The sequence below is a fragment of the Syngnathus typhle genome, linkage group LG13 (genome assembly GCF_033458585.1).
Source record: "Syngnathus typhle isolate RoL2023-S1 ecotype Sweden linkage group LG13, RoL_Styp_1.0, whole genome shotgun sequence".
NCBI classification, from domain to species: Eukaryota; Metazoa; Chordata; class Actinopteri; order Syngnathiformes; family Syngnathidae; genus Syngnathus; species Syngnathus typhle.
The window spans coordinates 11,781,432-11,807,827 of record NC_083750.1 but is presented as its reverse complement, the minus strand read 5'-3'; the positions used below and the strand labels follow the sequence as shown (position 1 = coordinate 11,807,827).

At 46.8% G+C, this 26,396-nt stretch overlaps 3 protein-coding genes and 1 long non-coding RNA gene across 7 annotated transcripts in view; 2 read left to right on the top strand and 2 right to left on the bottom strand.

Moving 5' to 3' along the window:
• Window positions 1-13,469, bottom strand: part of si:ch211-106h4.4 (MAM and LDL-receptor class A domain-containing protein 1) — a 16,344-nt gene extending 2,875 nt beyond the window's left edge. Inside the window, exons 1-41 of the mRNA XM_061295472.1 lie at window positions 13,326-13,469; window positions 10,162-10,290; window positions 9,974-10,096; window positions 9,808-9,910; window positions 9,572-9,734; window positions 9,285-9,498; window positions 9,098-9,223; window positions 8,890-9,014; window positions 8,522-8,759; window positions 8,190-8,449; window positions 7,981-8,071; window positions 7,772-7,912; window positions 7,514-7,645; window positions 7,316-7,449; window positions 7,083-7,251; window positions 6,884-7,006; window positions 6,595-6,749; window positions 6,432-6,527; window positions 6,273-6,363; window positions 6,093-6,203; window positions 5,844-5,946; window positions 5,632-5,779; window positions 5,339-5,558; window positions 4,948-5,047; window positions 4,607-4,739; window positions 4,447-4,525; window positions 4,224-4,379; window positions 3,960-4,085; window positions 3,579-3,794; window positions 3,385-3,504; window positions 3,001-3,156; window positions 2,808-2,899; window positions 2,446-2,613; window positions 2,117-2,293; window positions 1,922-2,030; window positions 1,549-1,671; window positions 1,372-1,471; window positions 1,072-1,231; window positions 700-820; window positions 474-617; window positions 111-298 (exon numbers count right to left, since the gene is read on the bottom strand). Coding sequence (XP_061151456.1) covers window positions 111-298; window positions 474-617; window positions 700-820; window positions 1,072-1,231; window positions 1,372-1,471; window positions 1,549-1,671; window positions 1,922-2,030; window positions 2,117-2,293; window positions 2,446-2,613; window positions 2,808-2,899; window positions 3,001-3,156; window positions 3,385-3,504; window positions 3,579-3,794; window positions 3,960-4,085; window positions 4,224-4,379; window positions 4,447-4,525; window positions 4,607-4,739; window positions 4,948-5,047; window positions 5,339-5,558; window positions 5,632-5,779; window positions 5,844-5,946; window positions 6,093-6,203; window positions 6,273-6,363; window positions 6,432-6,527; window positions 6,595-6,749; window positions 6,884-7,006; window positions 7,083-7,251; window positions 7,316-7,449; window positions 7,514-7,645; window positions 7,772-7,912; window positions 7,981-8,071; window positions 8,190-8,449; window positions 8,522-8,759; window positions 8,890-9,014; window positions 9,098-9,223; window positions 9,285-9,498; window positions 9,572-9,734; window positions 9,808-9,910; window positions 9,974-10,096; window positions 10,162-10,290; window positions 13,326-13,377 — 5,715 coding nt within the window. The 5' untranslated portion in view covers window positions 13,378-13,469. The remainder of the gene's footprint in view (window positions 1-110; window positions 299-473; window positions 618-699; window positions 821-1,071; window positions 1,232-1,371; window positions 1,472-1,548; window positions 1,672-1,921; window positions 2,031-2,116; window positions 2,294-2,445; window positions 2,614-2,807; window positions 2,900-3,000; window positions 3,157-3,384; window positions 3,505-3,578; window positions 3,795-3,959; window positions 4,086-4,223; window positions 4,380-4,446; window positions 4,526-4,606; window positions 4,740-4,947; window positions 5,048-5,338; window positions 5,559-5,631; window positions 5,780-5,843; window positions 5,947-6,092; window positions 6,204-6,272; window positions 6,364-6,431; window positions 6,528-6,594; window positions 6,750-6,883; window positions 7,007-7,082; window positions 7,252-7,315; window positions 7,450-7,513; window positions 7,646-7,771; window positions 7,913-7,980; window positions 8,072-8,189; window positions 8,450-8,521; window positions 8,760-8,889; window positions 9,015-9,097; window positions 9,224-9,284; window positions 9,499-9,571; window positions 9,735-9,807; window positions 9,911-9,973; window positions 10,097-10,161; window positions 10,291-13,325) is intronic.
• On the top strand, window positions 1,313-3,311 carry LOC133165663 (uncharacterized). The gene is made up of 2 exons (XR_009717640.1): window positions 1,313-1,837; window positions 2,460-3,311. It is a non-coding gene; the product is annotated as an uncharacterized LOC133165663 (long non-coding RNA).
• mrc1b (mannose receptor, C type 1b) lies at window positions 12,178-21,489 on the top strand. 4 transcript variants are annotated; one of them, XM_061295476.1, is made up of 31 exons: window positions 12,182-12,372; window positions 12,457-12,819; window positions 13,465-13,635; window positions 13,743-13,898; window positions 14,049-14,159; window positions 14,227-14,364; window positions 14,428-14,604; window positions 14,731-14,885; window positions 14,949-15,062; window positions 15,157-15,272; window positions 15,499-15,647; window positions 15,732-15,931; window positions 16,003-16,118; window positions 16,220-16,292; window positions 16,489-16,642; window positions 16,735-16,773; window positions 16,856-17,019; window positions 17,092-17,153; window positions 17,224-17,324; window positions 17,416-17,558; window positions 17,731-17,836; window positions 17,915-18,039; window positions 18,126-18,170; window positions 18,272-18,374; window positions 18,738-18,970; window positions 19,045-19,210; window positions 19,671-19,835; window positions 20,392-20,508; window positions 20,587-20,742; window positions 20,816-20,845; window positions 20,963-21,489. In XM_061295476.1, exons 1-31 carry the CDS (start codon window positions 12,300-12,302, stop codon window positions 21,208-21,210), a joined length of 4,269 nt encoding a protein of 1,422 aa, XP_061151460.1. In that variant the 5' UTR covers window positions 12,182-12,299; the 3' UTR covers window positions 21,211-21,489. The 4 variants fall into 4 exon arrangements, with proteins under 4 accessions (XP_061151458.1, XP_061151457.1, XP_061151460.1 ...); XM_061295475.1 differs by having other exon boundaries at window positions 16,853-17,019; XM_061295474.1 differs by having other exon boundaries at window positions 12,178-12,372; window positions 14,227-14,604.
• cacnb2b (calcium channel, voltage-dependent, beta 2b) lies at window positions 21,183-26,396 on the bottom strand. The gene is made up of 14 exons (XM_061295495.1): window positions 26,079-26,396; window positions 25,125-25,190; window positions 24,895-25,017; window positions 24,693-24,832; window positions 24,571-24,632; window positions 24,478-24,503; window positions 24,088-24,168; window positions 23,967-24,025; window positions 23,531-23,640; window positions 23,419-23,427; window positions 23,143-23,294; window positions 22,911-23,006; window positions 22,551-22,724; window positions 21,183-22,214 (listed from the first exon to the last, which is right to left on the bottom strand). Exons 1-14 carry the CDS (start codon window positions 26,094-26,096, stop codon window positions 21,756-21,758), a joined length of 1,575 nt encoding a protein of 524 aa, XP_061151479.1. The 5' UTR covers window positions 26,097-26,396; the 3' UTR covers window positions 21,183-21,755.

The following is a 26,396-nucleotide window of genomic DNA, read 5'->3' as shown; positions in this document are numbered from 1 at the left end:
GACAAATAAATAGCTGAGATTTGTGATGTTGATGTACAAACCCCCGGTTCCAATGAAGTTGTGTAAAAAGTCAAGAAAAGCAAAACACAATGAACCCGTGCGGTTCTTACCAGTGTTTTCTCCGTTGACTCGGACGTCAGTAGGAACACTCGCAAAGAACCGACGGTGGCTCCAAACATGTGGTACCAGAACTTGAAGCAGTATCCCTGTTGAACTGCAGGTGGTAGCAGTGCAGACTTGAGCTGGGCGACATGACTTTTGGCGCTTGGAAAGGAGCTCTCGATGTAGATGTACTTCCCTGCGGCACAACAATAACAACGATGAAGTGCGTATGAGATTTGTGATGTTGGCCATTTTATGCAGGTAGCGCATCTTTCATGACACCGAAGGCTTTTTATTGATAACTCCAAATAAACAAATGTGGCCCATGAGCACAAATGTTTGCCTAAGCCTTTTTATAGTGTCAAAAGAACCTTTTCCCGTAGTGTGGTCCCCCACAGGGCCGGTGTTGGGTGTCTCTGTTGGACCCGAGCCACTGAGCCAGTCCAGCTGCTCATTGGCCGCCTGCGTCCAAAGGCAAAGGCCGTCTTCAAAAGCGCAATCGAAAGCGGAGAGGGCTACGGGGTAGGTGGCAAAAAAAAAAAACATCTCAAGACTCCACCTGCGTGTTTCAAGATAAGGACTCAGAGTGTCGTTTACCTGGGGGATGGAAAGACCGGTCGCAGTTGAGAAAGGAGACGTCATCCACGGCGACAATGCACGTTTCAGTGGCAAAGGCAGCGTCTCTCTGAGTGTCATTTTTCCAGCTACTAAATATAAGCTGAGAAAAAAGTGATGATTCATACACGACTTGATTTGAGGGTTGCATATTAAACTGTGAAAGATAGGAAAGCCACAATTGGATTTTTTTTTCATTCATTCATTGTTTGATTGTGCAGGTGGAACTTTTATGTTCAGGCTGATTCTTTTAAAAAATAAGTGTGCTGTCATTTAGCGAGTTAAATGCGTTCTCAATGATTCATAATATTTGAATGCAAGACAAGTTGGGAGAAGAAGTCGTGAGTTGGGCACCTTATAAGGTTCCAGGTGAGGCCCCAGGGTCAGAGATTCTGGCGTCCAGTGGTTGACGGTGTTGCGGCTGCGTGACCACAAGATTGCTTCACTTCCATCAGCTTGCCACGTCAGCACTCTGAGTGAGCCAGCACACTCGGCGCTGATGTGGAAGTGAAACCTGCGCGGAGGAACGAAGGAAGGAAGGAAGAAGTGTTGGATTTGGGAGGGGTTGAGCAACTGGGGGGTCTGGGGGGGCTGACATGTCCATCTGGGTGTCAGACAAACATTTAACAACAACATGGATGACAGTGAACATACAGAATCTGACAGTAGGGCGACGAGGGCGGGAGACGGGGGCTCTGGAGTCGGGCCTCACTTGGCGCCGACACTTGACTGGAGTTGACGCTCATGAAGAAGCCTGAGAAACCGGAAAAACAGTGTCAACTCTGACTCAGAGCACGAGAGCTCACAAGTTGTCTCCTAATCGGCTTCCACCTGTGCGATTGGTGTGATCGGTGGGCGGCCAAGCGCCGCTGCCGGCCTTCTGCCTACGCCAGCTTCTCTGACCTTGGCCGGAGGCCGTCCAGCCGCAGCTGTCCCTCTCAAATGTGCAAGGACCTGCAAGGCGCCGATAGTGAGCAGGGATGCCGGGAACGCCACGAGTCACGTGCTCAGAAATATCAAAGCTGGGAACGACAACAACGTAGCCGCCGTTTCCCGTTTGACGAGACGCAGCAGGCGATTGTGATTCACTTTGTTGACGTCTGATTACAACACAAGTCAGGTATTCCATCCAGATGTCATGTTGTGACGTTGTATTTGTTTTGTATCAGAAAAAAAAAAGGGAAAAATGCTGAATGCAGCTTACCGCAGCCATCCTCATCCTCCCCCTGGGGGCAGTCCGGACGATAATCGCACTTTAAAGTGGAAAGAATGCAGATTGCCTCCGCCGAACGCCAACAATAGAACTCATTATCCTGCAATGCAACAGAAGCACAAATACACTCACACACACACACACACCGCGTAATTTGTTATGTCATGGGCGCCAGATGTAGCCTACCTGACACGGACCGATGGGGGCAGAGGAGGTTACAGATGTGGTGGGAGAGGCCGAAGTGGGTGACGTGTCAGGCAGCGGGCTGTTGTCTGGGTCCAAGGCACACTCCTCGGAGAAGGACACGTCGTCCAGTGCCACGTGTCCTCTGTCACGAGCGCCTCGCTCATACCTGAAAACAATCTTAGGGAAGAATATCACATTTGTTTTATCCTTCACCAAACGCTGCTTTTTTTTTCTACGGTAAGTTCTAGCAAGGCAAAAAATGAAAGGTCAATACTATTATCACATGAGCAGACATTGAGATCATATGAGCTGGCTTCTCATGCATCCACCTTGCACTTGACAGGAGAGGAGAAGGTGAAGTGTGCCCTCTGCCAGTCGTAATGATGCGACGGCGTCCTGAGCCACAGCTCGGTGTCGTCGGTACCCGAGGCGAACGTCCTGGAACGCGCAGAAAGTTTTCCCGCGGTGTCTTGCAGGCTGTAGTAGAAGAATCGGATCTGCACCGACACACGGTCGTGCACGATTCACGTTATTACTCTTTAACATCAAGTTGCAAACATTGAAAATAAGAAAAGAAGTCAAATGTGTCTCATGCGTAGCTGCCAATACATTTTTCCGCATAGGACATCATGCAAAGTGTAAATGATTTGTCATCCGAATTAAATGAAACATGAATCGCCACGACACTCACCGTACAATTTGAGCTAGGAAGTAACGTTCTGGAAAGAATCTCCGATATGTGTCCCATCCCCGTGAGATGAGTCCCTGGAGTTATATAGTGACCTGAGGAAATAACATGAGAATAAAGGCAGGTTGCCGTGGCAACAACCCCCATTTCATGACTTGCAAAACAGGCTTATTATGTGGCAACTTTTTCCATTCACCCGCAGCACTGTTGCGAGTATGATCCCGGGGGGGTCCGTCAGCGGGCCAGGCGTCTTGTCCTTTTCGTCGGGTCCATCTGGCTCCGGGGGAGTTCAAGCGGCTTTCAGCCCAAGAGCACAGGCCTTGTTCAAAGCTGCAGCGCTCTGTCTCACCTGCTTAAGAGTCAAATGAGAGAAGATGGACAGAAAAGTCAACCGCTTCAATCGGCTGTGTTCACCTCCACAATGGCGCAAACCCCCCTTTTGTGTTGGTTTGTTTCTGGGTGTGGCGCAATTTGATAGTAAAATAAAAATAAATAAAATAGTGTTTACTATATGTCATTTCTGACTTAAGGTTACAAAAGCCCCACTCGCTTATTCACTCATCCATTTGGGACGTCCTACCACAATTGCTCTCATCCGTCCAATCGCCACAGTTATCTGTGAAGTCACACACTTGGTTCTTCTCCACACACGCTTTATTACCGCACGTAAACATATGTTCAGGGCACATAGGTTGGGGCTCTGGAAGACAGAAAAAAAGAAAAACAAGAACAGTGATCATGTTGTCTTCAAAAGTACCAGTATCATCTTGGTACCTGGCAGTTGGCAGTTGGCGAAGCTTATGTCATCAACGGCAACGTGGCCCGGCTTGTCGAAAGCGCGGGTGGCTTCAAAGAAGACGGCGAAGTCCTGCCGCCTTCTACCGAGCGACACCTCGCCGCGTTGCCACGCATCGACACCGCCACCCGACTGCCACCACAGGACGGTGGTGCGAGAGCTCTCACCGAGCAGCACTTTCAACTCCTCCATGTCTGCAACAACATATATGTTTGAAGGATTTTGTTCTAAAACAAACCAAGGGTGAAGGTTAAGGTTTGCAGTTCTTCTAAAAAAAAAAATCAATATAGACGGGGGAAATAAAATGGAGAAGTTAAGAGAAAAGTAGGCAATTTGAAGCACACGTGATTGCAACGCACCTTCTCCGTACATGTTGTAGTAGAAGTGGAGCGTGCAGGCAGCGCTGGCCTGTTTCGTGACGGGACTCTGCAAAGCGGCGGGGCTCACGTGAGCCCCGTTGTTGGGGGTCACCGTCACGTACCAGCCTGGAAGAAAAAGGATTACAGCAGAACTACTCAATTCTGAGTATAGAATTGATTGACAGAACTGGACTCTGAAGCACCACTTTAAATATACAAGATCGGTAAAGGCAATGAAAGAAGAGTTTGAGCACACGGCCTCACCAAGCGCCGTTCCCAGTGTGTGATCAACAGATGGTCCAGCGGTCCCAGTTTCCTTGTTTCCTCTTTCCCACAGAGCCTGGCCGACGCTGACGTCCTCCCAGCCACACGTGTGGTTTTCAAACGTGCAGCCCACAAAGGTCGGAATTGTTTCATTCACTGCAACGACAAATTGGTTTTCCATTCAAATATATTGAGACGAAGATAAACACAAGTAAGGGAGTACCTGGACAAGGACCAAGCGTTAGACCGATGTCATCGATGGCAACGAATCCTCCGTCGTTTGTCTGTGCTTCGATCAGCAACTAAACATATTGCGAGAGTTCATCTGCAGCATTTTGACCGAACGGAATTAGGTCAGCACTTCAATGTCCGGTTCAGGCTACCTGGAAAGGTTTGCTTTGCTCTAAACTTTGAGAGAAGTTGATCCAACGGTGTTCAGTGCTGTGGTTTCTCTGGAAAATCACTTCGTCCTCCGACGGGCCCGAGTGAACCAGCACGCGCAAAGTTCCGGAATCGCTGAAATTCATCATTTTTTGTCAGTCTAGGAAACATAAATATTTTTCCATTTCATTTTTTTAATATATTTGTGTGTTCGGGCACTGAACTCTGACCCAGAGGTTCTCTTGCTTGGTACAAAGCGAAGCCCGTGATTGTGTGCAGAATTTGAGGAAGTCCTCGCAAATGTCAAACACAGCTCGGAGGTTGCTTTTGCTTTTCTGCTGACCTGTTCTTGTTATACCACAGCGTGAGGCAGGATGGCCCATCTTTGATCCATTCTGACGCTATGGCGCTGGCCTTTGGTGATAAGCTCAACAAGAACCGACCTGAAAGCAAATGATTCCATTCTTACACCATTTGATCGGATCGTCACACACTCCCACGTAATCCTTTTATTTGGTGCAGGGAGGAGGTGACCACGGGATGTGCAGTAAATTGGGAGTAGGTCATTGCGATACATAGCGTGACAACAATTAATCATCTGTTGCACATTTTGGTCCCACGATACGAGACTCAACATTCAATATCAACGCGAAGGGTATTGATTATTTTCGGAACGGCATTTACGAAAACAGTCTCGCGGTTTGAAGACACGAGTACACAAAGCCGGACTCTACCTTCAGGGGATTCGTGGGTGTGGTCTGCAGATGGACCCCGATAGCCGCCGTTCGCTAGCACCCAGCCGTGTCCGTCGTCAGCGAGCCCGTTGAGCCAGTTGCACGGCCCCGACTCAAAATCACAGTTGACAATCGGAGAGCAAGCCCCCGTGGTCAGGGAAAAATCATCGAGTTGGACAGCGGAAGATACGCCCGCTTGGTGGGTTGCCCTAAACACCACCTTGGGAGAGTAGAACAGAACCACTACACCAGCATCGTACCAAAATGGAAGCAGATCGGTCTGAAGGCCTTACGTTGAACTTTGTCGGTCCGAACACCGTGACCTCTGCCACCTCCCAGTCGGAAGAGGACGCTCCAGACCGCCGCCAAAGGGCCTCACCCAGATCCCCGCTCCGCACGTGGACAGACAGTGTGTTAGATGCCCCGGCGGGTAGCCGGTACCTAGTTGAACACGTGACAAGCATTTAATTCTATGCGGTGTGTAAAGGTTGCCCTGCGGACTCACCAGAATCGTGCACACATTTCCACAGGTGAAATGACGACAGGTGACAAAAGCTGAGCGACCTCAGGTTGGGAAGAACTGGACATGAGCACGGCCATATAGTAACCTAAAAGAAAGAAGCTGTTAATCTTTTCCTGAACTGCCTGTGAGCGGAAATTTGACCCGAAGCCACCGTTATCGGATTATGCGCTGATTCTTTATTGCAATGATGGCCTTTGCCTGCTCCTTTATGGTTTTACTGATTCCACTCACCATTGACAGTTCCATAGGTGTGATCTACACGGCCTCTTTTGCGGCCCCAACGACCCAAGTGAGCGACGTCGTTCTCAAAGCCGCACTGGTCGGAATCAAATCCGCAGACATCTGAAAGTCGTGTCGAAGAAAATGAATGCCGGGAAGGAAAGTTGGAATGTGTTGCAAAAACGAACATACTCTGCATCTGGCACGCCCCGTTGCTCACGGTGACGTCATCAAGCGCAATAAATCCCTCGCTGGTGTCGTTTCTCTGGCCGGTGAACATCACCTGTAACAAGGGAAAACAGGATATCAGTCACGTGTGTGACGGCCGCCGCACTTCAGCTCAATCCATACCTGCGTCATTTGGTCCATGTCCATGGTTACTTGAGCGTTGATCCATTCTGGGTTCTGCGTCCCTCTGCGAGTCCAAACCAAAGCTTTGGAGGTTTTCTACTCAAGAAGAAAAATATTGAGTCACACGTCGGAAGCGTGGCGAAGGCCGCACGAGGCAACTTACCGTCTTAACCAGCAGCTCAATGGCGGCGACTGAAGGCCCGAACATGTAATACCAGAAGCCAACGCAGATTTTGGACGTCAAATGGCTGACGGCAGCGGTGAGGCTTGCTCGCTTACTGTCACCGAATCCAGACCCATTAATAATGAGGTAAAATCCTTGGCAATGGAAAAACAAGGGCAAAAGCTGGATTATTTCCACTTGTTGATATCGCTCGCTCTTATTCGAACAAACGTTGTATCCATCCCATTCATTAAGGAAAGGACGTTACGTATACATTTGCAGTGCCTACCTTGATTATTTCCGACACTGTGGTCATACAGAGGTCCGTCCCAAGGCTGGTTTACTTGCAGTCCTCTACTGAGAGTCCAGTTGAAATCATCATCGTCGACCTCTTGGAGCCAGTTACACAGACCTACGTTTTTGGATTCACGCGGACAAGTATGCTCACAATCGAATTCAATCGATGCCGAAAGCAGATCTCCACTCACCTTGTTCGAAAGTGCAGTGCGCGCCGTAGTCCGGAGTAGCCGTGGTGGTAACTGGATTCGGGGTGGTGCTGGGGATGCTATCATGACAAGATTTGTTTCTTACGATGCGGAGATCATCGAGGGAGAAGCTTGAATCCTTGGAGCCTGGACTGCTGGCTTGCAGGATAATCTGTGGGATGGATATGATTCATGCAGAAGGTTCAACTGAATTATTTAGGCCTTAAGTGGCTTACCTGGTGAGGTCCCGATGCACTGTAATCAACCTTATCTTGTATCCAAGTGGAATTGACGAAACCACGTGTGGCCCAAATCTGCCGTAGGCCATCGGTCTCGTTCACAAATATAGTCAGCGTGACATCTGACGGCGCTGAAATCCATATTTGTATTCATCCTCAAACTAAGGTGGACATCACTACAGAGCTTGGGCTTACCGTTAGATCCCCAGCCTTCAGCGTGGTGCCAGAACTCAAGACAGGCTTGCTCTACAGATTCCATCCACTCGCTCTCCAGTCGAGCCAGTTTCTCCCTGTCGGAATCGAAGGCCCTGTAGTAGACAAAGTGGCCTCAAGCCACAAGGGAACAAGGAAAATCTCTTTAAATCTCCAAAAAAAAACAAAAACATCCATTTAGATTCAAGCATCCAATATTGTGTTGGAGACTTTATGGTCTTCTCTCTTTTCCTCCCTTACCAAGAGCAGACATTGTGGTGTGGTCCTTTACTGGGACCATCAGGCCTCCGCTGCTTCCGGAGAGCCAGTCCCAGTTGACGCTGGAGTTTGCCGGAGCGTTATTCACCCAACCACACAAGTCCATCTCAAAGTCACAAAAACCTAAAGGAAAATAAAAATGCATTATTGTTGCATTCGTGTAAATCGTTATTTTGCCCGTCGTCACTAACCTTCTGGAGGACAAACCCCATTCTGAAGCGTCATGTCATCAATGGCGATGTCTCGCCTCTGCCCGTCACCTGTCACTGCTTCAAATATCACCTGCCACGGCAACACATATTTTCCCCGACGTTTTTTAACCGCCTTTCCCTTGACTAACTTATTACAAAATGATTTCAAACAAAAATGTTTCTTTCCATCTCCAGTTGACGACGCCTACCTTATAAGGAGTATCGGGGTTAAGCAGAGAGACTCGTCCGTGCCTCCAGCGACTCCCCTGATTGCCACGTCTGCTCCAAAGCTTGACGGAAGTCTCAGCGGTCCAAAGATGAACGTTGAGTTGCCCCACAGCTTCACCCTCCATGTAGTACCAGAACATTAAGCATTCACCGTCAGGCGGGGTGGCCTCCATCAGCGCGGTCGCTATTTGACCCCTGGAACCCGGCGGCTGTCTCCATAACTGAGCGCTGAGGTAACGCCCTGCAGGTGTGACGGAGTAGCCGGTTCTTATGAGTGAATATGCATCATCCCATGTAGTGCCGGGGTTCTAACCGTGCTCTGTTCCCAGGGTGTGGTCCGTGCGGGGGCCCGAAGAGTTGGCGGGCTGGGATGTCCCGTTGATTCGACTCCAGCCAAAGTCGGCCGTCGGAACGGGCTGCAGACCGCAGAGGGAGCCCTGGAAGGTGCACTCTCGCTCGGCCGGACAAGAGCCAGTCTCCTTCGTGGACACCGTGATGTCGTCTATGGAAATGGTGCCTTGCTCACCACCCACCACTGCTTCAATGATGAACTGGAGAACCGGGAGAAACCTCATCATTTGACAAAAATGAATACTTAGTTTTCACTGATGCTGTTACAACGATGGAACCCTCCACACTGAGCATTAGAGATCGCAAGGGCCTAAGTACAAAAGAAGGGACCTGTATGGGTTCGTCACTGGAGAAGGTAAGATCAGCAAATCTCCATTTGTTTCCCTGAGTGCCACTCCTTATCCACACAATGTCCTCAGCTTGACCAGGTCGCCTCACGATGAACTGGAGTGAACCTGTCGATGAAGACAGTTGCAGCCCCGTTGATTTGTAGCCTAATGGAGATTCCGAAATAAAGGATTTCGGAAGGGATGCCTACCAACGCTGTTGCCAAAAATGTGGTATCGAAAGTTCACGCAAATAACTCGGCCGGCGGCGAAGCCGACCAATCTCGCCGCAGATGAGACGTTAAGGCCAGGTCGGCTGGAGACGAGCATGTAAGAACCTGCGGGTGAAAGGGAACAAGTTCAAGTCTATGCGGCAATGTGGAAGCTAATCATACCAACCGTTGCCTTGGTGGTGGTGAAGTCCCCCGCGTACTCGTTGCCACGAGATGCTGGCGCTGTAGTCATGGTACCAGGAACAGGTGTCTTTCTCAAAATGGCAGGAGAGCTTCTCAGACCCTGGAGGGACGTCTCCCTCTGCGCACTTGTCGAAGCTGACGTCATCCAGCATCACATCCGTGGATTCAAAGAAAGGACGATCGAAGGAAAACTGGAGCTGGAGTCAGATGGTAGCTGTGAGATTTTTTTGGGCCCTATTCTGTACACAATTTAAGGGTGCCCGTCAATACCTTGTACCCTCCGGGCCGATTCCCAATGACAGTCCGGGCATTCTGCCAGCCGTCCGTCAGACTCGCAGTCTTCAGCAGTTCCTCTTTAGCTGTCCCTCGAACCATGACGACATGGATGGATGAGGTTGAGATGGAGCTTTCAGCACGAATATGGTACCAAAAGCTGAAATGACATTCGACAAATTGCCTGGCATCATCAGTGATTCAAGTTTGGCATTGTCAAGTTGCAGGAGTACCTGAGTTGGCAGCCCACGGCTGCCCTTTTAGCAACGGAAGATTCCAAAATTGCCTTGCTCATAAAACTACCTTCTTGCTCGCCATCAATATACATGACGTGGCCTGTTGAAAAAAAAACGTCAAGCTCGTAAAGACAAACGATTGGGTGATGGGAACAGACTTTACCCCAAGGGCTGCCCGAGGTATGGTCTTGTCCTGGTACCAAGGTGACGTTGGCCCACTCTCTGGTCCAAGCGTACTTGGTGGAGCTGTTCCAACCACATGAGTGAGCCTCAAAATCGCATGAGCCTTGAAGGAGGGAAGTTCAAGTGAAGAATTTGACATTTCAAATGAGTCGAGGCTGCAAGGCTTACCGCAAAAGGACTCGTCCGAGCCATCCTCGCAGTCTTTCTTGAAGTCGCACACAAGTCCAGCCGAAATGCATTCTTCGTTTACGCACTTGAACATTCCATCAGGGCACGATGATGCGGCCGTAAAATAGACTGTACATTTGCCAGAAAAAAATGAGAGGATTTGAGCAGTGTTTAAAAATAAATTTGCCAGCATTTTGTTATTTCATATGTATCTTTTTTAATTAAATTGTAAAATTCTTTTTGAATTGCTCGACTTAAAATAAAGTTAAGACGTCTGTTTCATGTCTATTTTTAATGGTGATTTTTTTATTTTAGCATGTCATTTTTCCACCTATCAAGTGAATCATTCAACTGACGCTCAACGAGTCTTAAACTTAAAGGAATAGTTATAAAATAGTCCCACAAATGGCCCCTGGAGGTCTTAAAAACGAACCGTTATAGATTAACACGGACGAGGACACCTCACCTGCAAGTAGAGCGAGCAATCTCCACATTGTGTCAGCAAAGGCGACACGGGGTTTCATCCAAAGTCATTAATTGTACCCAAAGTTGCCCGAATCTAAGACGCCGAAGAACAGTTTGTGCCGGCGTTTGCACAAGTGCGACTTTTTATGACGCCAAGCGAGCTATGAGTCCATAAAGTCAGACCGCTGCGTAAAGTCCAGAACCGAGATGACTGAACGAGCGGTGTTACGCTCACTTTATGGCCCTCAAGTAAGAGATTTAGATCATCGCTGGAAATAAATATTGAAAGGGATTTAAAGATGTTGGATGACTTTTAAGTTGCCGAATCAATTAAAACGCAAACCTGACCCATTGTCAACATCTGTGAAAAAAGGTGCTCCTATTAAAAAGCAATTGGTGTGACCTTTCCTGTTGACAATCCCGATCAAAGGTTTACACGCGTTACCTCAGGTCACGTATCGCGAAAGGGATCAGCGATAAGAACCTGAAAGGGAAAAGTGCTGATTGCAAACAATTTCCACAAACTCACATTTCAGCACCAGAGAGGAAGTGAAAATGCAAAATGCTATGATAGATGTTTGAGAGCGTTAACTTGTGAATGACCCAAAACAGGATCTTGTGTTGCTACACACGACAACGTGTTCTCTTCATCAGCGACAATCGACACAGTCGACACCAGATGAGGCGGGATGGCCGCTTGAATCAAAATGAATGCTGCACTTCTCAGAGTAAGGTGGGAAGTGGAGCACCTGACACTCTTCTCCCGCTTGTAGAAGCCACACATGTTTTTTTTTTATTTAAATTAACTAATCTGGTCATCTGATTGCAAGATGATCTGCAGCAGTATCTTGCTTTGCTAATTTCTGTATAAAAGGCAAACAGTTTTTCAATTTGATGTAGCAATTTAAGAAAAAAAAAAAAAGCAAAATAAATTTCTGTCATTTTTCCGTTCATTTTTCCTGTTTTTCTAGCATCCTAAAAATGACATTCAACTGTGCTGCGTTGGTAAATAAGACGAGGGGATATCCAGCAGGAAGTCAGCTGAATCTGTCCAGAGGAAGTTTCAATTTGAAGAAAAAAAAAAAAGTCAGCAAAAGCTTGCCTGAAAATAATTGATAAATAAATAACAAAACTCAAGGTATGCATTTTAGAAATCTTAGAAAAGATCGAAAACCTTCATTTGTATTATTATTCAGAAAAGGTTGTTTTTTTTTTCTCGAATGAGAGCGCCGAGAACATATTCACTCATTCATTCATCTTTCGAAGCTGCAAAGGAAATGTTTCACTTGACTTTTCGTGAAGCAAAGCGACTAAGAGCCTCATACAAACAAACCAAACTAGCACAACTGCAAAAAAAAAAAAATGAGTCGCGCCATGTTTGTAACTGAATTGCGTTATTACACAATCAAAGTGACTTTTAGTTTGAGTCGATGATGAGCGGCGGGTAAGCAGAGCGCTCTACTGATGCGTCACGTTTAGCATAAAAGTCTTACGCATCATTTTTTTTCCCCCCTCGCTGCAGGACAGGAAGTGAACGGGGCCACTTTCTCAATGAAACCGGGCTAAGAAAAAAAAAAAGGGGGGTCAGTTCTTGTTAAGAATTCTTCCTTTCCACGATCACGCTCAGAAGTCCGCTGCTTGCAACGCACGGGCCACGTCCGCTCATCGGAACAATGTCGAAGGGTGGAATAGCGCTCGCTGCCGTCGCCATTCTCGCACCGATGTCTTTCTGCTTGAAATTGGATGGTAAAGTATTGCTATGCTCTTATTTAAAATCAAATGTTGACAATTTGACAGGCATGTGATGGATGTTTGGCTTTCCCAATGCAGATTCTTCATTCACGCTGTATAACAAAGCTTCGAGCTCATGCCTACTCAAAAAGTCCTCCCGCTGCCAGGACATGCGCTGGACGAGCGGCAACCGCATTTTTGTCACCTCCACCAAAAAGTGCCTGGGGTCGCAGGGCAAGAGTGTAGGCAGCGAGGTCAACACGTACGACTGCGACGACAGGAGCGACCTGCAGAAGTGGGAGTGCATTAATGGGACACTGCTGGCGCTGAAAAACCAAAAGCCGGAGCTCTACATCGAGCTCAAGTCGGATGGAGGCATCGCGCTTTCCAGGACCACGGGACCCCGCAACAGCTTCACCATCACCGGGACGGGCAACGGCGCCTGCTCCAGAACGCACAGAGGTACGTCAAGCTTGCACTTATTTTTGGTTTACTTTTTTTTTTCTTTCAATATTGCCACTTATTTCAAAGTTACTGGAATTCTTTTAAAATGTATATAAAAGTTAAAAAAGAAAAAAGACTTTTCCCCCCTCTTATTTTGGCCTTCCTTTTTATTACATTGTTTTGGTTACATTTTTTAATTTAACCCCCTTTAAAATTTTGCAATGTAGAAAAATATATTTTTAAATAAGCAATTTTTGCTTTTATTTATATTATTTTATTTGACTTCCGTCAAAGTTTAAAATTTTTTATTTTGTTTTTAAATTCGGTTAGTTAATTTCATTTTTAGAGCAGGTGTATTAGTTTTTTTCCACTTCATTTTAGTTTTCATCTTATTTTTTATTTTATATATATATATATTGCTAATTTATCAAAAGCAAGATTCAAAGTCAGTTCACTCAGTTTTGTGCAATGAAGTAAACTGCAATTCTCAAAGAGCGGAATGACCTGTGCAAATTTGAAGTTACCTCTGTCTGCTTTCGATGGATGTCTGTCGGGTCGCTCTCTTCCGCTGACCATGCACCTTTTTGACTCCTGCAGAAATGAACAAAATATGCACAAGTGAGACCGTGTTCATGATGTGCCAATCTTTTCTTCACCTTGCAGTATTGTACGCCATTGACGGCAACGCGTACGGAAAGCCGTGCATGTTCCCCTTCCTGTATAAAGATCGCTGGTTTGGAGACTGCACGGCGTACGACTCCTCCATTAAGCGCCCCTGGTGTGCCATCCAGACCAAATATGAACACGAGCAGTGGGGGTACTGCCCGTCCACATGTGAGTCGAATTGAGTCTCGGATTAATGGCATTTCCATTCATTTCAATGGGCAAGGATGATTTGAAATAGACTATTTGAGAATAAAAGTCTCATTTCAAATGCCCAGCGACAGAATACTGGAAGAAGAATCACATCACAGGATCTTACTACCAGCTCAACGCTCAGGCGGTCCTGACTTGGGCGGAGGCTGACGAAAGCTGTAAGCAGCAGGGGGCCACCCTGGTCAGCGTCACAGATACCAATGAGCAAGCTTTTATCTCAGGTAAGCGCTACCAGCTCTCCATTAGTTGGATGTCATTCTTCCTGAGACGCTCTTGTGATGGCTGCGATGAAGCAATACAAATGAGGAACAGCTCGAGGGAAAGAAGAAAAAAAAGAGGAACAACCTCTTCACCCTGTCCTTTTCTCACAGCACTATTAGGAAATACGAAGAATAAGCTTTGGATCGGGCTGGTCCTGAACCCGGAACACGGTTGGCAGTGGACGGACAACAAGCCCATGCGATTCCTGAGATGGGCGAGTGGTAAGTACGCGGCTCGGCGCAAAACAAGGCTTTGGGACATTGGGTTAGGCTGTTGCTCTGGTTTTAGGGTTCCCGCTTCCTAATCCGGGTCACAACTGCGCACTTCTGGACTCGGCCGGGCAGCATAGTTGGGAAACTTTCCCCTGCTCAAAGAAGATTGGCTATATCTGCTACAAACCTGGAGCCCCGCCTCTTCCGCCACAGGGTACGGCGTCAATTGGCTTTACGTGTGAAGCCATATCAACATCTTGTCCTTCCCTGTTTTCAGTTGAGCAAGGATTCTGTTCAAGTCCTTGGATTCCGTACAACGGCCACTGCTTCCACCTACTTCGGACCCCCAAAACGTGGTCTGAGGCGCAGAAGGACTGTCGCAAGGAGGAGGGGGAGCTGGTGAGCATGCGCAACATAGAAGACCACAGCTTCATTGTCTCTCAACTGGGATACGGTGGGTGAAGGCTATACTTGCTAGCAGCAGTTACGATATGCAAATGAGCTTTCTTAATGGAGTATCATTGTTGTGTTGCAAAATGTGTTGGGAATAAAAGGGGGGCTTTGCACTCATTGTATGCAGCCTCCACCGACGAGCTCTGGATCGGCCTGAACGACAGGAGGACCGAAGGCCTGTTCGAGTGGAGCGACCAGACCTCTGTCTTCTTAACCAGCTGGGAGTACGGAGAACCGACACTCTTGACGGACAGCGAGGACTGCGTTCTCATTCGGGGAGAGGTGAGCAGCAAATTGTGTGATTTAAATACGATTTTTTTTTTTAATCTAATTTGCATCCCACAGAATGGCAACTGGGCCGACCGCTCCTGTGAGGAGAAACACGGCTTCATCTGTATGAAGCAGAGCAGCACAAACCACCAGCCAGATGAAGTCCATATGGACATCGGCTGCAAAGCTGTGAGTTGCCTTTCCGCGATCTTTGGGGTATTAATCCGACGAGGGTAAAAGGGTCTTTCACGAAAACATTCTGACTGGCGTCAATGTTCTCCAGGGTTGGAAACGACATGGCTCCTACTGCTACTTTGTGGGAACGGAGACCAAAACATTTGACGAAGCCAAGAGTGACTGCAAGGCAACAAACTCCTACTTGGCGGATGTGTCCAACGGGTGAAAATAATTTATATTATGATTTGTCGTTTTTCCTAACACATCAATACAATTACAATCAATTACAATAAGTAGCGTTATTTTTCTGATTTAAAAAAATCTTTTGTTTTTTGGGTGAAAAGGCTGGAACAGATTAATGGCATTTCCATTCATTTCAATGGGGAAGAATGATTCGATGTTGAGGAGGAGCGCTACGTATGAATGTACTATACGTATATGTCTCCAGGGTGGACAACGCCTTCTTGATCAGCTTGGTGGGGGCGAGGCCTGAGAAGTACTTTTGGCTGGGCCTCTCAAACCAGAAGAACAAGGATGAGTTTGTGTGGACCAACGACAACGCCGTCAGGTTTACTCACTGGAATAACGAGATGCCAGGTAGGTCTTTTATCGAGAGTGGAGATTTTTGTTTACAGTGGAACCTTCAAGGAGCATTTGTTTCTGTTCCATTACTCTCTAAAGGTGGTGGACAAGGCTGTGTGGCCATGACAACTGGTATTCTTGCTGGCCTGTGGGATCTCCTGCCCTGCGACAACAAGGAGAAGTACATTTGCAAGCATCTGGCCGAGGGGGCCGTCTTGACGCCGCCCCCGCCTACCCTCAGCCCCCCTCAGTGTGCAGAGGGCTGGATACGAGTAGGAACGAGAAACATCTGCTCAAAGGTTTGTCTCCAGAATGGAGAATTTGTCACAAGTTGTTCAAGCTATTCATCAAAAAATGGCTCGTTCTCCAGTTCTTCACGGGTCCTCGTTCATTCGAGAAGACCTGGTATGAGGCCCGAGATTTCTGTCGGGCCATCGGAGGAGATCTCCTCAGCATCCACAGCGGCCCTGAGCTGTTTGTGGGACGGTATGGCATACTCCAGGAGGAGTCACATGGCAAATTCGTTAATAATGACACACGTATGGAATGTGGAACGTATTTGGGTTACATTTTGTGATTTGCCGCAGCCACGGAAAGGCCTGGATTGGACTTCATATTGCTGACCCGACTGCAGGTTACGTCTGGAGTGATGGATCCCCGGTAAGGACGACAAAAATAATTACTGTTGAGAGGCTCAATCAAATCAATTACTTTTGACACCCGTATTTATTATTTGAAGAATTATATTAGAAGAGATACATATATATATATATCAAATATATATAATTATAAATAATACCATTTTCCAATGACAGTTTTTTGCTACACCCCTAATAGATTTTATTTGTTTGCACAGGTAAACTTCCTCCATTGGCAGGAAGGCGAGCCAAATAATTTTCAGAATTCTGAATCTTGCGCCGAGTTCCGCATCTATCGAGCTGATGACACGGGCTCGTGGAACGACGTGCACTGTGAGAGCTACAACGACTGGCTTTGCGAGATCCGCACGGGTAACGAACGCGCCAGAATGATGGTTTGACCCGACACCAAGCGGGTACACTGTTGTTCAGCTACAAATGGGTCGTTTGTCTTTGAATCACAGGAGTGACTCCCAAGGCACCTCCGAATGACACCGCCGTCGGTAACGAGACACTCGGCAGACATGGGAATACGCACGTCGCGGTCGGGTCGTGTCCTCAATTTGTCTGTCCTCCTCTCAGCAGAATTTAACACGACCTCGGACGGTTGGCTGGAGTGGCGAGGGAGTCAGTACTACATCAACCGAGCCTCAATGGCCATGGAAGACGCTCGCCATTACTGCAAGCAGCACCACGGCGACTTGGTGACAATCAACAGCGAAGCGGAAAACATTTTCTTATGGAAACAGGTGTGGATGCTTACGGTGGCCGAGTGAATTCTAAACTAGAAAAGCTGACTTCTTTATTTCTTTTCGGGACAGGTTTCCAGAAGCTACGGGACCTACTACATTGGTTTATCAGTAGACTTGGATGGCTCATTTTGGTTAGTGAGAAATGTGAGATAATAAAAAATGGCGAAGCGTAACGCTCCTTTTTTTTGGGTCTCACTCAAGGTGGATGGATGGGACTTCAGTGGGCTACCAAAGATGGGACGAGAACCAACCCAATCAGAATACCTACGATGAGAACTGCGTGGCTATGACCTATTTCATGGGTGAGTAACTAATGGGAAGCTAGATAGAAGATAAAAAATAAAAAAATCCAAAACTGACCTGATCCGATTTTCTTTCGATCCGGGTTTGCAGGCTTGTGGCGCGGCTTCAACTGCGGTGAGGAGCATCAGTTCATTTGTAAACGCGGGGTGACGGCGTCCGTCAACACCACCGCAGCTCCCGCCGTTGCAGCAAAAGGCGGCTGTCCACTCAAGTGGACCAAGTTTGACTCCAGGGTACGCTCATCGCTGTCCTTCAATATGGTGGAACTTCTTTAAGTTGGAGGGTTGAAGCGTTTGGACTTCCACCTGAAATAATTGATTTCTTTTTTAATGAAGCGCATCTCGACACAAATGATCGCATCACTAAAGGCGTGTCTAAAAGTAGTCCTGGCTTTTACGTTACCAGTGCTACAGCATCAACAGTAATCGCAAGACCACCTGGGAAGAGGCGAGGAAACAGTGCTACTCCATGGGTGGCAACTTAGTCTCCATACCAACGAGGCGGGAGCAAGGTGCGCTGGTGTTTGACCTTACATAAAGTGCCATAGTTCCTGAATGGTCAAGAAATGCTTTTCTTTGAAAATCTGCAGCTTATTTAGTCACCAAAATGGCAGAAGTGGCGGCAGACCTGTGGATCGGTCTGAACAGTTTAAAACAAGATGCGTTTTTTTGGAGCGATGGAAAGCCCAGGCGATACACCAACTGGGGCTACTCCGTAAGTGTAAATACTCCATTTACAATGTGCGTCAATGAAATATAATTTATCTGATTTATATCGAAAAATTTCAACTCAATATTCAGATACATCGACGTCGACCGGGGACTTTTTACCAAAGATGGAATGAGGTAAACTTTCAAGACAATGATGTCATTGTCTGTGAAATACGATATAGGCAGCTGCAGTGTTTCACGCGTACTGTATATATTTACATTTCTCTCTCTACTAGGAAAGTTGCGTCATCATGACTAACAACCCCACTAACGGAATTGGCAAATGGTTGATCAAGTCCTGCAATGACACCAATGGATTCATTTGTACCAGAAGTCTTGGTTGGTTCACTTATTTATCTCTACAAGATGGGATGTTATTTTACATCATCTTTTTTTAAGTTGACAACAAGTACCGTAATTTTCGGACTATAAATCGCGTTTTTTTTCATAGTTGGGGGGGGGGGGGTTGACTTATACTCAGGAGCGACTTATATACATATATATGTTTTTTTTCACTTTTTTGGACATTTTATGGCTGGTGCGACTTATACGCCGGTGCGACTTATAGTCCGAAAATTACGGTATTTGCTTTATTAGGATTTTTTTTAGGATTACAAAGTTGTCCTTGAAATACATATCCGCCTGTCAAGGGGTTGAGAATGCTAGTATTATAGTGCCTTCAGCTTTCCTTGCACTCAACAGACCCGGGCCTCCCATCCCAATCCGAACCGGCTGTTTCCAACATCTTTGTATCCCTGGGAAACGACAGCGTCTTGGCCGTGCCTTTCAATATGACGTGGTATGGTGCCAAGAAGCACTGCGAGGGCAACAAAGCCAACCTGGCCAGTTTGAGGAACGAGTGGACGCTAGCCTACGTGGAGCTGTTGGCTTTAAATCTCAACTCTCCTTTGTGGATCGGACTGAACAAAGAGCAGGTGCGCCGGGCATCAAATGTCACAGTGGTCAAAAGACATTTCACGTCGGTAAATAATGAACATCTGCCTTTCAGACCGGGGGTTATTTTCGCTACATTGATGGCTGGCACATGAATTTCGCCAGCTGGGGTGAAGGGGAGCCCAGCCAAAACCGGCCTTGTGCATACTTGGACGTAGATGGAAATTTCAAAACGGCCTCCTGCAATCGCACCATGTACGGCGTTTGCATGCAGTCGACAGGTGAGAGCCAATTGCATTTTTCAATTTGCAGATTTTTCTCAGGGCTTGACCTAATTTTTTTATGAACACTTTGGACTACTGCGCTACTGTATTTTTGGCGGACAGAGCCATACATGGCCATTTTTTACAAATAATTTCCTGCGAGAGCCATTCCATTTAAAAAACAAACAAACGATAGGCTAGATACAATTAAATGCATGTATTTTAATTAAGACCAACGATTTTTTGAGTGAACTAATGTATTCTTTTTAATGACGTCACCAAAAGAGCCATTATCTGGCCCGCGAGCCATAAGTTCCCGAAGGCTAGGTGGTGGGAAAGCAATATAATTTGAGAAAAATAAATATTAAAATTCCAAAACAGTAATGTGATAACATAACTAATTACGTTCAAAAGAAGAGTATTGTATCATAGGTTCCATTTTGGAATGCTCATCGCCAATGACGATTGTCTCTCGCAGATGTGCCGCCAACGCAGTCAGCCAACTACCCCGGAGTTTGCCCCGACGAAGTCATGGCTGACTACAGCCAGGGTTACACGTGGCTGCCATTTAAGAGTCACTGTTACATGTTTGTCACTGACGAAATGGAGTGGCCGGATGCAGCCACGAGCTGCGCGAGACACGGTAAGAAATAAAAGTAAAATGAGCGTGTGCGTAAAACACCGCGAAGTTAGCAGGTGGGTGTGTCGTAAATTTACGACAAAAGACCGCCTTCCTTAAAAGTGCCCAAACGTTGTGTGTAAAGAGAACAGTTTACACAGACGATGAAGATGACATTGATACTAAAAAAAAAAAAAAAGAAAGAGAGAATGTTGTAATAATATTAGGGTCTTACCGAGTCACCGCGGTAATTAAAGAAGACAAATCTACTTCGTCTGCATGACTGTATTATACTGCCCCCTGGTGGCGGGCGGGCGCACGGCAAAGAGCAGCACAGTTAATTCAATTGCAAGTAAATACAAGATCCACAAACAAATATAGTATTTATATCTTATTTAAGATTCACGTCTTATTCAATCCAGTTTCTAATCAATGTACAATATTATAGATTGAACTTTAATGACACTTACTTTCAATTTCATTTCCATCCCCTCCTGGTGGCCCTTGACTACATAAGTTTGCTCCAATTGGAAACCCATTTGACAGACAAATTAAAATGTGATCGTTTCTTGTTCTTAAGGTGGATATTTGGCCAGCATCGAAGATCCCGAGGAACAAACGTTTATTCAAAGCAATGTGGAGGTGTTCCAGGACAGCCACAGCTCTTTTTGGATCGGCCTGTACAAAACACACAAAGGTACATTTTGCACGCATTTGTGGGTCACTTCATAAAGTAACATTAAAACCTCTGATCTAAATCCTTTGTTGGTGTCAGGCACGTGGCTGTGGTTGGATAAAACCGTATTGGACTACACTAACTGGGGCGCAGAGGCTTCAGAGAGGGACTATGGCGAGCTACAAACCTCAGACGGGCAATGGTCATCCGGCATGAAGTGGAATGACCGAGCTTACATCTGCGAAACGGCCAAAGGTAGCAACTGCCCATCTCAAAAGTGTTGGAAAGCACTACTGTCAATGACTTTTGTTTTCTTATTGCCCCACAGTGATCCCCGGAGACACGGACCCCGAATATCGTAAGTAACTCCTCGTCATTATCGTTGGGATTTCTGGATCGACCCGACGCAACAGCTGAAAGAAAAAAAATTGAAAACAAAAAAAAATAACCCCGCGATTTGACTAATTGCGTGCAGATGCACAGCAAGGTTCAGACGGCAACTCACGTGGGCACACCAGCCTGATCGTGGTGCTGATCATCACCATCACGTCCGCACTGGCCGTCCTCGCCTTCTTCCTGTACAAGAAGTCGCCGCGCTCGCTGCCCACCTTCGACAACCCTCTGTACTTTGGTCGCGAGCGGACGCAGCCCGACGTGGTGGACACCAACAAACTGATGGAGAAGGCGGAGGAGGAGATCCCCGAGCCGATTATCGCCCTGTGATCCGGGCAAATCTATTCAGTATTTGTTGTTCTACTGTACTATATGGTATGTATTCAGTTATTTAATAATAAGTGTGAGTTTCAGTGATGGCGGCCATGTCTGACCCCACAGAACTAAACTTTTTTAGGCTCTGGGACATCTCGCTGGAATTGATTGGTATCTGATTGTTATTGTTTTGTTATTCTGCAAATGAATGTACATGCTGTTCATTGCTTGAGCGGGTGAATTGTGTATAAATAGCACAGCTTTAAATGACAATTAAAGGTGGCTTTCAATGTCTCCGTGTTCCTGTTTGCAAAATCCGAAATGGTGCCGAGCAGCACTTTTATTGCTTTGGCCTGAGCACATACATGTGTGGGGGTCACTGTATTTAAAAAAATAAATAAATAGTAATAAATAAAAGGGGGGGGCTGCAAGCTAACAGCCACTAACTGCTCGTTTTTTTGTTTTTTTTTAAATGCTCCAAATATACAATACTAATAATACATGTTTGTCAAGCTTTTTTTTCCCCCCACACATTAAGTGTGACGTCAGAGCAGAAGAAACTAGTGCAAATGCGAGTCTCTGTGGCTCAGTCTAGCATCTCTGCCTCGGTGGTCCTTGTCCCTCTCCCTGGTCCGAAGCCTCTCTCGCTCTCTGCCATGGTGGTCGTCGGGGTCCGCCATGAAATGCTGGTGCGGCCTGCGGTGGTCGTAGTCGTCGTCGCGACGATGATGGTGATGATGGCGATGGTCACGGTTGGTATAGCATCCGGCGGCGCCGTCCTCCTCCTCATCTTCTGGTCTTTGGGTGTGACTGCTTTCAGGTTTGCGGTGGTGGTGATGGTGGCGGCGAGAGTGCTGGGCCCGTTTGGTTTCGCTACACAGGAGAGGCTCTTCCTCCTCGTCCTCGCGCCGACCCTCGTCGGGTTTCTGCTGGGCCGAGGAGGGGGGATCCTGGCCGGAGGGGTTGTCATGGGGACCTTTCCTCTTGGACGCGGCCGACTTCTTGCCCTTTTGCTCGTCCTGTCAAAGTGAACGGCAAGACGCGGACGCTTTATGTAACATTTTGATTTTGTCGCCCCTTATCCCCGTTGTAGGCGTAATTCTCTGTATTCATTCCCTTTCGGATAAAAGAACATTTGACAAAGTGATGAATGGGGTCAGGAGGAGGCAAAACAATGCAGTGGACTCGGATGATTCGTCACTCACCGGAAAATGTCACTTGTGAATCTATCCAGTGGAGGACGATAGGGAGGAATGAAATGAAAGATGAATAAATGGATGCAAAACTCAAGAAATATATGGATGGGCTATGTTTTCAAACGATATCACAAGTCACGTGTTCTCGGTGTTACAGACCGGCATGACGGTGGGACAGGTAGGCAGCGTGTTCTCGGCCAGTCGGGCCACCAGATCGTTGCTGGGTTCCATTTCAGGCGGATGCGTGGCCCTCCAATACGACTCCAGATAGTCGGCAATGTGCTCGCAGGCGTCCGTCAGCTGGTTCTCGTCCAAAATGACGTCGAACATTTCCTGTGGGGGGAAATAAATAAATCATTACACAACATGAAGTCATCGCGGCAGGATAACCAGCAAATGACACTTCATCCCAGACACCATGAGGTCCAACGGAAGATCAGAACATCAATTCTCCATTCCACTTTATTTCGTCCAGATGATTCGACGACACGTGTCAAATAGCCACAATATGGCGCTCACCGACGGACACTGGGCCAGCTTGTCTGCAGCCACCAGCTGAACGTTGAGGTGTTTGGTCTGAGACTTTCCCCTGGTCTTGATCAGCCTGGTCAACACCTGGAGAAAGGTAAGTGCATTTCTGTAAAAACAGGCCTTGAGTGTGGTCAAGAATGAGCTTACCAAAAATAGAATAACAACTCCACTCATGTCCAAAATAGGTCACAAATTTCCCCACTATCTTCTCACTGTTTACCTTTGGAGAGGAAATCTTGACGTAGACGAGGATGGGCGCCAGGGAGGTCTTGGACACCTGTAAAGGATGGTTGACGGTGTCGGCGTCCAGGACCACCAGCTGTAAGCTGCGGGCCAGTTCAAATATGCGTTCCACCTCCCCCTGGATCTGGGCTGCAATGGCAGAAGCACATTTTAGACGGAACACATTGCTCAGTCACAGCCCCGTTTTATAGATAGTGACGACGGGGAAGAGCGAAGAGCAGCAAGGAGCATTCAAATGCGTTCGGTTACGTACCAGCAGCATCTGTGTTAAAAGAGCAACAAAAAAAAGACAAAATGTAAACAAACGGAGTCGAGTACTGTTACAATGAGCGGTAGCGCATACTAGCATAAAGCTAACGAGGTACCTAAATTAGAACGGGTGTTGGTGCGGTCAATTAAGGCTTTTTTCCCCGGGTTGTTCAGTATGGAGCGCTTAGCCAGCGAGATGTCCGCTGTCACCCGTGTGATTGTGATTCTACAAAAAAGAAATGATACTTCATTATTTATATATACGAGGGTCTTGGGCATGCTGTTTGCTGTCAATAGATCTTTAGCGACACATTTTTTTGGTCGTTGAATGTTGCGCATTCCAATGTACCGTAATTTTCGGACTATAAGTCGCGTTTTTTTTCATAGTTTGGGTGGGGGGGCGACTTATACCCAGGAGCGACTTATATACATATATATGTTTTTTTCTTTCACTTTTTGGGGCATTTTATGGCTGGTGGGACTTATACTCCGGTGCGACTTATAGTCCGTAAATTACGGTACATACAAATTTGGATTTAGCATTGAACTGACCTGCCTTCGAATCGATGTTTCAAAAAGTCAAAAAGGGCTTTTTGCATCATGTCTGTCACCTGGAAAAACAATAGAGGTCGTCATGAAGATATCCAATAAAAAGGGGAATTTAAGAGCTCACCTCTAAACCCTTCAGCGAAGGTCCCATGAGAACCACAGGACGCATGGTCGGAACCACGTCGTACATGGACACCTGCTCGCCCTGCACCCAACAACAAAATCCATTCCCATGTCGAGTCCAACTCAACTGCATGCCAAATTTCTAACATTTACAGTATATGCAGAAAAAAAAAACCATCCATCCATATATGGAAGACTAGTACCGTAATTTTCGGACTATAAGTCGCACCAGCCATAAAATGCCCAAAAAAGTGGGAAAAAAACCCCATATATATGTATATAAGTCGCTCCTGAGTATAAGTCGCCCCCCCACCCAAACTATGGAAAAAATCGCGACTTATAGTCCGAAAATTACGGTAGTTGGGGAAAAAAAAAAAAAAAAAAGACTTACCGGCTTTTTTTTCACCTGCTGATTGGCTGTTGAAGGAGACAGTAAGAGTACAATCACATGGAGTCACACTGGCAACATACTGAGCATTCTCACCTTGCGAAGGAGGCGTGTATTTCTTGGAGTTCATATCTTGAGCTATTTGCGATGCTGCTTTGCTGAAAAAAAACATTTGGTTGGAGTTGATTTAGGAGCATTTTGAAAGTGCTATGACTGACCTGGCTAAGGCCTTGGCCGCCTTTCTGGCCTGGACTTCTCTCCTGATTAGGATGGTTTCCAGATTGACCGGACTGGGGATAAAACCCACCACGCCGTCCTCCTTCACAGGCCGGCCGAGCCACCATTCGTTGCTAAATTTCTGTTCATACAAAAATGTCTTGAGATACGAAGTTATTCATCGGATGATTTTGGGGTTACGACCTCTTTGACGTGGAGGAAATCTCGAGCCTCAAAGGTGATGGCCTGACCCGGCACCGGCACGTTGTCGTCATCTGCTGGCGTGTAGGAGAAGTTGCAGCGGACGGCGAAAGCCACAGGCCGGTACTGAGGACAGGGGACGCACAAACACCTTAATCGACGACTTCATCCAAAGTGTTTTTGCAATAAAGTTATTCTTCATCTCAGGCAGGACAATTTGGAGCCGGACATACCTTTGCTTTCTCCAACTGAACCTGGGCGTTTCTTTCCTCAGCGGCGTCCGAGTCGTGGCGCTCTCCCTGAAAGAAGTGTATTAGCATTAGCTGGCTTGGCTCATTTGCATAATCTGTTGTCTCCGAGACTTTTTATACCTCATTCTGTAGTTGATAGGTTAAAATAAATCAGCATGCTCCACAAATCAAGCACCTCGCTTGATCTCTGGGTCATGATTGCGTCCCAGTAAGGAGATTAAGACAGCACGCGCCAATCCGGGATTTAAAAAAAGAGGGACGGGGGAAAGATAGGAACGACTCCACGTCAGCCGTTAAATAAGACATATATACAAGTGTTATTATTTTCATCTTTAACTTGAAGCCTGGCCAGCTCTTCACTTTTTATAGAGATGATTCATTTGGGACTATGTGTACATAGGGTTTGATTTTTTTTCCTTGACGTTTTTTTGTGATACCAGCACAGCACAGGCTGTTCATAGCCTGAATAAGGAAAACAATTAACAAATAAACGGCATGGATTTTCCAACCAAGTCATATCGAGGCTGTGTAGATAAAGCATGCACATAATGAAATATCTATTGTACCACTAGTTTACATGGTATTTGGTTGTTTTGAGGACTTCTTCATATCAACACCATGTGAACCAAGTTTAACTTCCCAGAAAAACAAATGTCCACCTGCATTGAAGTGAGTGAAATAGTCAAACAATTCAATCGAGAGTCACATCACCATGGGCTCCATCAACTAGTGGTTCCAGACCAAGAGATTATATAACTCCTTCTACATGCACACCGCAGTGATAGGCCAACAGCACGCGCACGCGCACCGGCTGGTTTAGTGGAGTGGAAAGGCTTCACACAGGGATTAGTGCCCGGTGAAACAGATGGCGCGTTCTGTGACACTTCCTGTTCCACGCACGCGCGTAAACACAAGACAAATATTGTATTTTTTTACCTTTTTCTTGGGTGGCATCCTCCCTAACAACGAGCACCTCCGTCATTCCACGCGTGTCCGAGTTTGGGGCTCACCTGCGAAGCCTTTTGGTTGAAACGTACACCGGGGCGCACGCTCTCCAACCACACGCGTAAAAACCTTCCCAAAACATCCCCCCCCCAAAAAAGGCACGATTCTTCTGCTACCACCAAGGTGACGACAGCACGCGTGGAATTGAGGAGTGGCGTGAAGATGGGTGGGTTTCTCCTGAGAGTCCTTCGGGTATTAACGGCTTATTCCCGTGCGCGCATCTGTTGCGCACGTCCTGCAACGGCGAGG

Excerpts from the sequence above, each read along its gene's own strand:
- mrc1b (XM_061295473.1), top strand. The coding sequence starts at position 12,300 with ATGTCGAAGGGTGGAATAGCGCTCGCTGCCGTCGCCATTCTCGCACCG. Across the intron at positions 15,648-15,731 it reads CTGGAATAACGAGATGCCAG|GTGGTGGACAAGGCTGTGTG; the intron begins GTAGGTCTTTTA and ends TACTCTCTAAAG. Across the intron at positions 18,040-18,125 it reads ACACCAACTGGGGCTACTCC|ATACATCGACGTCGACCGGG; the intron begins GTAAGTGTAAAT and ends CTCAATATTCAG.
- cacnb2b (XM_061295495.1), bottom strand. Across the intron at positions 25,018-25,124 it reads TTCAGTTGGAGAAAGCAAAG|TACCGGCCTGTGGCTTTCGC; the intron begins GTATGTCCGGCT and ends CCCTGTCCTCAG. Across the intron at positions 22,215-22,550 it reads CCTGTCCCACCGTCATGCCG|GACGAGCAAAAGGGCAAGAA; the intron begins GTCTGTAACACC and ends TCACTTTGACAG.